The sequence below is a fragment of the Temnothorax americanus genome, unplaced genomic scaffold (genome assembly GCF_048541705.1).
Source record: "Temnothorax americanus isolate GAGA-0224 unplaced genomic scaffold, ASM4854170v1 Scaffold8, whole genome shotgun sequence".
Lineage (NCBI taxonomy): Eukaryota > Metazoa > Arthropoda > Insecta > Hymenoptera > Formicidae > Temnothorax > Temnothorax americanus.
In genome coordinates, this window is record NW_027509802.1 from 5,698,399 (window position 1) to 5,709,205 (window position 10,807).

Below are 10,807 nucleotides of genomic sequence, written 5' to 3' on the forward strand. Positions count from 1 at the left end.
AAGAGACCACCACCTTCTCGCGGTTTCCGTTGAGCAACAATATGTACGTAATCTATTCGTAAAAGTGAAATACACAGAACTGTGATTGCAAAAAATTGTCCTTTAATTTTACTATATGTATTTTACAAGACATTTACTACGTTTACGCGAGCGTTACTTCTGTAGTAACTTTTACGATATATCACTCGTTTACGCGGAGTAAATTATCGTAAGTTACTACAAAATCCCGTTTACGCGAAGAAATTATCGTAAGTTAATACAAAAGTAACGCTCGCGTAAACGTAGTAATAGTTATGAACAATGGAGCTATTATATTACGTTTGAATATTTCCGCCAATGGCTGCCGAGCCATAGTTACAATGGCGGCCAGTAAGTGGCGGCGGCGTCACTTGTGAAATGATTAATTTGTTAATTTTTCTATAAAAATAAAATAAATCAAAAATTATGATGGAGCAATAAGGAGCAATTAAGGAGCAATCGTTCTATGCCGGATTTAATTGCATAGAGTTATTAGAAATATGTTTTTGAGTGAAAATTATAAATTTTACGTTTTTTTTTAAATATCTTAAAAAATAATAATTTTAAAAGGGGAGCAATTGTTGATTCTGAGGGAGCAATTAGGGAGCAATCGTTTGAGCTATAGTTTATTAAAAAATATGAACTTGCAGCGTCAACTTATTTCCGGTGATTCTCGCCGGCTCGCAGCTGACCGAGCATCGAGCATCTCTGACATCACTGCGCTGAAATTTGGCATCACTGCAAATTTAGTCCGGATTCGCACCAGGGGCAAAGTCTGTAGGTAAAATCGGGTCAAGAGACACGGTAGTGTCTCGCGCCAAGTTGGAGAGCATTAATGAGTTCCGTTACCCGGTGAGCTACGGTGCAGAGCGGTGCAGGCGAGCGCGCTACGTTACCGTCACGGTCGATAAAAGGTTCAAATACAGAACCGCGAACGCGTAAAAATGGTCAGTCATGCTGTATTGCTCGCGCGTGCATTTGATTAAAAAAACATTTTTAATACAATTTGATGCACACAATTAATACGTATTACATACAATATAACAATCATAGGTGAATATGTAATTATAATTGTATTATTATGCATCTGCAACTATTATTCCACCGACTAAGTATGTGTTTACTGGAATAATATAATTACAAATAATATGATAATTATAATTACAACATTATTACCTATAATTATATTCTATTGTATACGTAATGCATATGTAATTATATAAAAAATTGTTTCGCGATATTTTATAATTTTTACGATGTCGCATTATTTTCCGTATCTTATTTATAAGTAAATGAAATATTAAAATTATAAGCTAAGTAATGTTACGGCCGATATTCCGAGCAATATTAGGGTATTAATAAAAAACGATAATACATTTTAAATTATAATTATTGAGTCAACGTTTCGACCTATTTGGTCTTTCTCAGGGCATTAAATGGTAAATGGTATCAGCCATGCTCAACGTCGGAAATTGTCATGTCCGATATTAAATGGAAGTAGAGATCGGTGTTGCGTCAAGAACCTTTTAAAATATACAGAAAATGCACGAAATTAGCATCTCCGTCAGCTGCAACTCAGATCAGGATTTATTGCAATAGGTAACAATTATTGTAATTATTTGGCCTGTGACGGCGTTTAATTCGAAGTTGGCTTTTACCTTATTTCTTTTGCGTGTCGTAATCGTTCATCGGCGATGACTATAATTTTCAGTGTTGATAAAGTAAACTCTAACAGTTATTATTATTTTTATTTATACTACTTGTAAGTTTGAATGTAATGCCCTGAGAAAGACCAAGTAGGTCGAAACGTTGGCTCGATAATTACAATTCAAAATGTATATATAGCTTCTTATTTTAATACCGTAATTAATTAACATTGCTCGGAATATCGGCCGTAACATTACTTAGCTTTTGCTTTCGACGAACGATAACACGTCCTATTTTTTTATATTAAAATTAAATTATTTAAATTAAGGATTAATCGCGCGCGAATACGAAATCTATTTTGTAATATTTCTTGAATTCCTAGATTCTTCGAATTTGAACATTAAGTTTATAATGCGATTTTTATCCATTTTTGCTTTTTACACAAAATGTCTTTCCTAACATTGAAATATTTTCTTATATAAGAAAAAAATTTTTTTATATGTAAGTGATGGTATCTCGTGTTTAAGGTAATTGGATTTATTTTCTGCGAAAGAGAAGCCATTTTTTATGTGCTATAAATTGTGAAGAAATATATAAAGTCTGCGATATTATCACGTAGCTGTTAACCATTATTTTCACAAATATTATATTATTTTTATTTTCTTTTTTATACAAAAAATTAAGGATTAAACGGATAGAAAGATATTCGTAACTTGATATATGTTGTCGAGATGTTTCGAGTTTCGAGATGTTCCTTGTCTTAATGTTTGGTGGTTCTGAAAAGAACCGATTGTTTTGCTTGGTCCTGGAGCGAATTTTAATAATTCGTCCAGTAATCATTTCTTTCGATAATATGATCTATCGTGCACTAACATATAGCGTTTTCGATTTTTGATTTGTTGACTCGACCCGACTCGGATCAGATTAAAAGATCGGAAAAATGATAATAAAATATTAAAATCTGCTACGATAATGCTAAGAATCTTTGATCGATGTTAGGGAACGCTTTCTGTTATGATAGTTTAGAGTCATCAAGTTTCAAACCGAACTTTTGATCTGACCGAATCCGGTCGAATCAACAAACAAAAGACGCTAATACGTGGCGATCGTCTTTTGTCTAATGACGTTAAACAAAAGCTCTGCGCATAGTTGCCTCAGTCAGCATTTTGTCTTGCGACTTGGTGCATTAATGTTGAGTGAAATCCAGCGTGGCCGTATAATCGGTTCGTGGGAAGGAGGTGTAAATCTCGAAAAGATTTGCATCAGAATTCCATGTTCTGATAAGACGGCAAGAAAATGGATTCATGCGTGGCAAGAAGGTGGTGAAGAAGCTCTGCGTGATCATCGTAAGCATAATCACAGACCACGGAAAACAACTGTGGAAGAAAATAATGCTTTAGTCAACCAGGTAGATTTACAGCCTTTTTTTCCGGTATCAAATGCCATTAACGACTTGGAGTTACCGATTTCTCGATGGACAGCACGACGACGTTTACATGAAGCCCATGTTCACTGTCGTCGTGCTGCACGAAAAATCGCGCTTACGCAAAGACATCGCGAAAATCGCGTTGCTTTTGCGCGTCAAGAGCTAATGACATCTGCGGAAGAATGGGATGTCACTATCTGGACGGACGAAAAAGTCTTTTGTTCTGCAGTTGATCGGCGTGATCGTGTTTGGAGACCCGATAATCGCAGGTTTGATCCGAGGTATGTCATTCCTCAAGAGCGAAGTGGGCGCATCACTTGTGCAATGTGGGGATGGATGAGTGCGTATGGTCCTGGTGAACTAATTGAAATATCGCCACATATGAATAGTGAGGAATACATTGATATTTTGGAAAACGTTTTGCTTCCGAGCGTCCGAAATATATTCCCGGCAGAAGATGTACCGAGATTTCGATTAGTTCAGGACAATTCTGCAGTTCATACTTCCCGCATTGTGCGAAGATGGTTCGAACAACATCCAGAGATTGTGGTTCTTGATTGGCCAGCTAAATCCCCGGATCTCAATTTAATTGAGAATGTGTGGGCGAAAATTGTGAATACGTGGGATCCTGGCCATGAGAGAACTAAACAAGCTCTGTTTGAGCACGCGAGGAATGAATGGGAAGCACTTCGAGGCAAACCTGAGTTCTTCACCAATCTTCGTCAGTCCATCGATCGACGACTGCATCAGGTGAGGGGGGTTTTTTTCCAAGTAGTCCTCGGATGAGGACAGTCATGTGCCTTCTGCCTAACAGCAATTGGCACAAAGAATCTAATCCCAATAAAAAAAGTCATCTAAAACCAAAAAACCCTGACCCGGGCACAGCTATTATATCGAGCTCCAATGTCAAACAATTCTGCCCGTTGCCTTAACGTATTTGAAGATAATGTATAGCACGTCTCAGTTTTTCTCTTGAATAAGACGAAAGATGTCAATATCATCCGTAAAGTTAACCTCTCTCAATTCAGCCTCCAAAACAACTCTGTGTTCAACATATTTGTTACATCTCAAAACAAAATGGTGGATATCCTCGCATTCGCAACTGCATTCGCATCTCTCATTTACAATATAATTCTTTCTCTTGAGGGAAGCACCCAGGTTATAATGATTTGCTCTCAAGCGATTGATGAACGTAACAAAATATCTCTTCGCTCTGACTTTGCGGAACCACGGTACAGATGAAGCTCGATCATAAAACTTTTCAAAATAAAAAGCGCCTTTATGTAAAGCGTCGCGAGCGATCGATACTTGTGTAGACTCCCATGCTTCTTTTCTCGCATGCGCCAGCAAATCCCCCACCGGAACCGCAATGGTGGGATCAGCCTCCTCCTCCGTCGCGTCGTCTCCTTAGCCAATCCATCCGCGATCTCGTTTCCCAGAATTCCCGCGTGAGCGGGAATCCATACGAGTACAATCTTCTTATCACAAAATTTCTCCAACTTGTAAATCAATCAAGAGACACGGTAGTGTCTCGCGCCAAGTACACGCGAAGCGAGACCGCACCGTGACTCTTTTACGCGACGCGACGGGTTGCGAGTATACGAGATGTTGAGATCTCGATAACGAGTGAACGGATCAAGTTCTAATTAGGCTTGATCGATAGCTTGGGGTCCAATTAGGGGGGGGTTTCTCTTATAATATTCCGCTACGTGCCCTACGAGCGGAGATATTGCGACGCAAAGTCCAAATGTCAAAAATTTTTTTTAAGATACTTTCTTCTACGTCAACCGCTCGCATTCATTATAACATACATGTAACAAACAGAGAACGTCACTTTCACTTTTTCGACACTGGCGGCTAGCAGCGTTAGTATCGCAGTGCAGTGCAGTGCAGTGCAGTGCAGACAAGTGTGTTCGTTTAGCGCGCTGTCAGAGTGTCAGTCAGTTCATCAGTTATAACCTATCTCGAGAGAGATACGGTAGTACGCGCGGAGCGAGACCGACCGTGACTCTTTACGCGACGCGACGATTAATTCAAGGTAATTGTTTTATGTAATTATCCTATAATTATCTTATTCTATATATTACTGTTATACTTGTACTATTTTATTTACTGTTTATACTACGTTTACGTGAGTGTTTATACATACATACAGGTTATAACCTATTATATTATTTTTTATATTGACAGCAGGGAGCTGATACTGAGATCAAGGAGCCTGTTCACACGAGGCGTTTCTGCCGCGCGATTGCGGCCGCGCGTTAATAACGTTTGCACGAGCCGCACGCTGTCGCGAGGTAAGGTGCAACAACGCGCGCATACGCGCGTACGCAAATCGGCAGTAACATCGTAATCGTGCCGGTGATATACTGAATTTGAAAATTGAATTGCTTCGTGCTTATCCCGAGATTTCGTATCCCTACATCGTGTTACCACCGCTGCCGGAAAAGAAGGTTCTCTACGCTTGGCAGAAAGTGACGACTGACACGTTCGATCCCGACTTCGTTGATCGCAGAAGAGCTGGACTCGAGGTACGTTTCCGATTTGCAATTATAACAGGTATATATTGACGGCAGGGAGCTGATGCCGAGGAGATCAATCCCGTTTACGCGCGAAGGAATTATCGTAAGTTATTTTATTATCGGTTCAACTTATTTTTTATTTTTATAAATTACGAGAATGCGATGAAATCGATTTTTAAAGAGAAAAGCACAATAGACTAATCGATAGATAAATTTCACCTTTAATACAAAACCTTTTTGGATAGTTTACGATTTACCATAATGATCAATATATTTCTAACTTTCTGTCTTTATTATAGTGTCCATATAAACGAATAGCGCAGATTTCGAGCAATACCAGCTTGAAATTCAGTACGATTAAAACGGTAAAATGGAGAGTATTAGATAATAGCGGAAACGATGAATATGTATCTGCCAAAATGAAAAGGTAAACTTATTATTTAACATTATTTCTTATATATTGCTTTTCTTTTATAAATTATATTAATAAAAGATACATATATACAATATGCATGCATGCATGCATATAAACACACGTGTACCATTTTAACGTATTACTCCGGATAAAAATTTAGTGTCTTTTTTCATTAAAAAAAAGTTTTAAACAGATTGGTGTTAGAATATGATGTTGTATGCATGTTGTATGTATGCAAAAAAGATGATTACGTTAAAAAAAAATGTAATAATATACATATATCATGTCCAATTATCAAGTTGAAGTGTGTTTAATTATAAGTTATTTTACAAATCCATTATTCTGCTAACGCATTGTTCTATCTTATTTTAACGTGTCTCAAATCTTATCTTTTAGCAATATTGTTTGCGAACTGTCGCCAAATCTCGGCCAGTATGGTTTATACGAATTGGCGGTACAAAATAATACTTGTAACTTTAGAACTGTGAAGAATCCAACGTATCCGTACACAGGTATATTTCTAAATATTCTCATGCTTTTGTATAAATATTTTAATTGTGATATAAATGACTACAGAAATATCACGTCACCTTAGAATTATGCCATTTGAGCGTATAACATATCAATTGATAAGCGTACCGTATATTAGTGGCTTTATCATTTTATTTATCCATTGAACTCGATAAATGGCAAGATTGATATCACGATATCAATAATATCGAAAAGAGAATTATCGTACATAAGATTATAATGATCAATTAAAAAATCGATTTACATATTTTGATAAACGGGAAATTTAATGTACATAATTTTATACATTGCGAAGCATTTTTTTAAAGTTGAAGCAAATATTGTTTGCAGAACTCTTCATTATTTTGGGAATAATTGTATTTATCTTATGTGGTATATCTGCTGGAAGATCTTTATGGTACATCTTTAAAAGACGATGCGTAAAAAACGTCAGGAATGAATCAAATAATAAATCGGCAAAACGTCGCATAAAAGCTATCGACGCATTCAGAGGGTATTATGCATATATTATTAGATGAGTTAAAAAATGTTATAGCGATGTAAGATCATCGAAAACGATGGAGACTATTTAATTGAAAAATATTTATTTATAATAAATATATTAGATTATTTGTGTAAATAAATTTTTTTAAATACACAATTAATTAATGTTTATTTAGTAATTTTTCGAACATAAAGTGGTTGACTTTTTTATGGTAAAAGACCGTCAAATTTTTTTACTCAACTTTTTTACTACGAAGAGATTAAGCAAATACAAAACTCTATTCAGAAACTAATATTTCCACGAATTTCTTACAATATTAACACAATTGCTCATATGATGCAGGGTCAGTACTCTTTTCATGATTTTTGTTAACGATGGCTCCGGCAGTTATACTATATTGGGACACACAACTTGGAATGGCATGTTACTGGGAGATTTAGTATTTCCTTGTTTTATATGGATCATGGGTGTTTGCGTTCCCATAGCCTTGTCGGTACAGTTAAAACGTGGAGTTTCCAAGCTTCAAATCAGTTATTCCATTTTAAAAGTAAGTAATTGGTTAAAGAAAAAATAAAAACCGATCTACATACGCTAGAGCATATTATTGATCTGCTTAAAAAAAAGATATTAATAAAAATGTAAAAAAACGTATCGGCAATAATTAATATTGATATATTATATCTTAATATATCTGCTTTCTTTCGCAGAGGAGTTTTCTTCTATTTCTGATAGGTGTTGCGCTGAATACATTAGGAACAAACGCGCAATTGGAAAACATACGTATATTCGGAGTTCTTCAACGATTCGGAGTTACATATCTGGTCGTTGGCCTAGTGTATCTCTGTTTTCCACCCCAACAGTCAAAAACTCTTCAGGTATGGAAATATTAAAACAATATTTTTAGAAACCTTATATAATATAGATATGTTACATATTCTGCATTCATGTATAGTCATATGTTTCAAATCTTTGAAGGTACTTACTTTTAGTATGATAAAGTTTTGCAAGTGTAATTTAATAATTCATGAATTACAGTTAGCGACATAAATTCTCCGTGTACTTTTATAGAACTCATCATCGACTTGGATAATACGTGAAATGCAAGACATATTAAGCTTTTTGCCACATTTTTTCTTAATGTTGTGTCTAATATTTGTACATTGCGCTCTAACGTTTGGTCTTCCAGTTCCCGAATGCCCCACGTATGTACATTGCTCTTAATTTTGAATTATTTTCTTAATGCTACGATTATATAGTTGTTAATAAATAAAAATAAATTAACGTGTGTTACAGGGGGTATCTTGGACCAGGCGGAAGACACGAAGATGGTAAATATTTTAACTGTACCGGAGGTGCGGCTGGATATATTGATAAAACTATACTGACTTTGAATCATATTTACCAAAACCCAACCATCAGTTCCATTTACGGATCCGGTCCTTTCGATCCCGAAGGAATTTTGGGTAATATTTGTTGCTTTATTACAGTTAAATACATATACTTATTGGAATATTCAACTTTATATTTTATGCGTTTAAAATATATATAGAATGTCCCCTAAAGCCACTGGATATTCTTTTAACGATAGCAAATATGAAACCAATTTTTTCGTAGTAAATATGTTAAAGAAAATTATGATTTGTTGCAACTTTTATATGTTTTAATTTTAATTGATAGACCTTTTGTTATCTACTCAATTTTTTTGAAAAAAAACCATTTAAAAAAATTAATTAATAAAACACCCATGGTTTTTAAAAACTTTTTATTTTAAAATGTTTTCAAAATACTTTTTTTAAAATTTTTTAAAAAACGTTATCAAACCTTTAAAAAAAGGTTTTTTATAATGATCTTATGTCCCCTTTTAAAAAAAACTTAAAATTTAAAAGGGTTTTTTAAAATTTAAATTTCATAAATAAAAAACTTTTTATATTTCTCTAGGGGTCTAAACAGCAAATTTCAAGTATTCTAGGTGACATGCTTTATTCTGATGATTTTTAAAATGGAAAAACGTGTTATCAAGGGCTTTTTTGGGAATGTTTTATGGTTTCGGGTTCCCTTTTTTTCACCAACTTTCCCCCCTTAAAAAAAATTTTGGGGGAAAGTTTGTTTAAAAGGACATTTAAGAAAAATTTCCTCTAAAAAACGTATTTTACGCGGTCTTTTCATTCGTATTTTTTAACTTTTTTTGCCGGTTTTTTCGGGTTTACTTCTATTGGGGGTTTTAAATTTTTTGGGCAGGGGGTCCTTTCAATTCCCGGGGGGAAAAAACTTTTTTTTTCCAAAAAAAAATTTTTCCTAAATTTTTTATTTTTTGAAAAAAAGCCAAAAAAGGGCATAAACGTGAAAAAAAAAAATTTTTAAAAAAACATTAGAAAAAAATTTTATCAAAAATTTTTCCTCTATTTTAAATCAAAAAAAATCCATTTTTTTTTGGGGTTAAAATTCGAAAAAAAAATTTTTAAACAATTTGGAAAAAAATAAAATTTTAAAATTTTTCAGTAATTAAGTACAAATAAAAAAATCAACGTTTTTAATTTTTAGCACTTTTTTTAATAAATATTGAGCCATTTTTTTAATTTTTTTAATTGCCCCAAAAATGAATTCCGGGGTACACTTGGTTTTTACGTGGGGGACAGCATGTTTTATCAATTTTTTTCCCTTTTTCCTTTGGGGGTCGGGCCATGGGCTCTTCTTTAGTTTAATTAATCAATTTGGGGGGTAACCCTGGGGGGTTTAGCGTATTTCCCCCTAAAACAAATACCTCCTTTGAAATTAACCTTTTAGGATTTATACTCTTAAAACGTAATTTCATTTTTTTAAAAAAAAACATATATCTGTTAGTTTTTTGGGGGGGGGGGGGGGAATTTATGGCCCCGTATTACTCGAAACGACGACCAATTTTTTTTCCCACTTCACTTTTTGGGGGTCTTTCACATTTTCGTTTTTAACCACAAATAAATGTTTTCTTTAAAATTTAGGGGTTTTTTAGAGGCCCTCCCCCCCCCGCCGTTCCAACCCCGGCCTCTTTTTTTTTTTTTTGTTTTTTTACTTTTTTTTTATATTTCTTATTTTTTTTTTTTTTTAATTTTTTTTATCCTACTAATTCGCATAATTTTAAAAAATTCATTAAAGGTCGAAATTTAACTTTCGAAAAAACAAAAAAGTTTACGAAAAAAATAAAGTTTAATTTTTCCACGTGGAAATTATTTTTTTTATAGTCCTTTTTAATTTTTAGTTTTAATTTAAAAAATTTTAAGTTTTTAAATTTTGTCCACTTACCCTATTTTATTTGTAAAAATTTTTCCCACCCTTTTTTAAAATTAAAATTTTCCCAATTCGTTTACTCCTACCCTCCCCTTTCTCTTATGCACAAAAATAAGAAAACCCCGGGGTTGGTGGATACCTAAAAGTGTCCTTTTTTGTGTGTTTTTAAACCCCGAATCCCAAACGGGATTTTTCAGGTTAAGAAAAAAAACAAAATTTAGAAAAAATGGGGCTCCCCCAAATTTAAGCAGCAATTCTTTTACTTTCAATCGTATCACCCTGTAAAAAATTTTTTTTCTTTTATAAAATTTTTTTGCATACATGTGCTCCTTACTAAAATGAAAAAAATTTTCCATTTTTTTATTTTTTTTTTTTTTCTGAATAAAATATCCCCTTTACGCAACAAAATTTACTAAAATTTTAGACAAATTTTTTTTTCCCCCGGGGCATAAAATTCCAAATAAATTCACTTTTATTTTTGGGGGAATGGACCCACTTTA

At 34.0% G+C, this 10,807-nt stretch overlaps 1 protein-coding gene across 1 annotated transcript; it reads left to right on the forward strand.

The window, feature by feature from the left end:
* Nucleotides 1-3,278: 3,278 nt before the first annotated feature.
* Nucleotides 3,279-8,607, forward strand: LOC143907323 (heparan-alpha-glucosaminide N-acetyltransferase-like). Its single transcript, XM_077424004.1, has 10 exons — nucleotides 3,279-3,372; nucleotides 3,546-3,841; nucleotides 5,446-5,622; nucleotides 5,913-6,040; nucleotides 6,425-6,540; nucleotides 6,890-7,052; nucleotides 7,386-7,590; nucleotides 7,751-7,918; nucleotides 8,112-8,245; nucleotides 8,337-8,607. The coding sequence occupies exons 1-10, from the start codon at nucleotides 3,279-3,281 to the stop codon at nucleotides 8,590-8,592; spliced, it is 1,737 nt and encodes a 578-aa protein (XP_077280130.1). The 3' UTR covers nucleotides 8,593-8,607.
* Nucleotides 8,608-10,807: the final 2,200 nt, after the last annotated feature.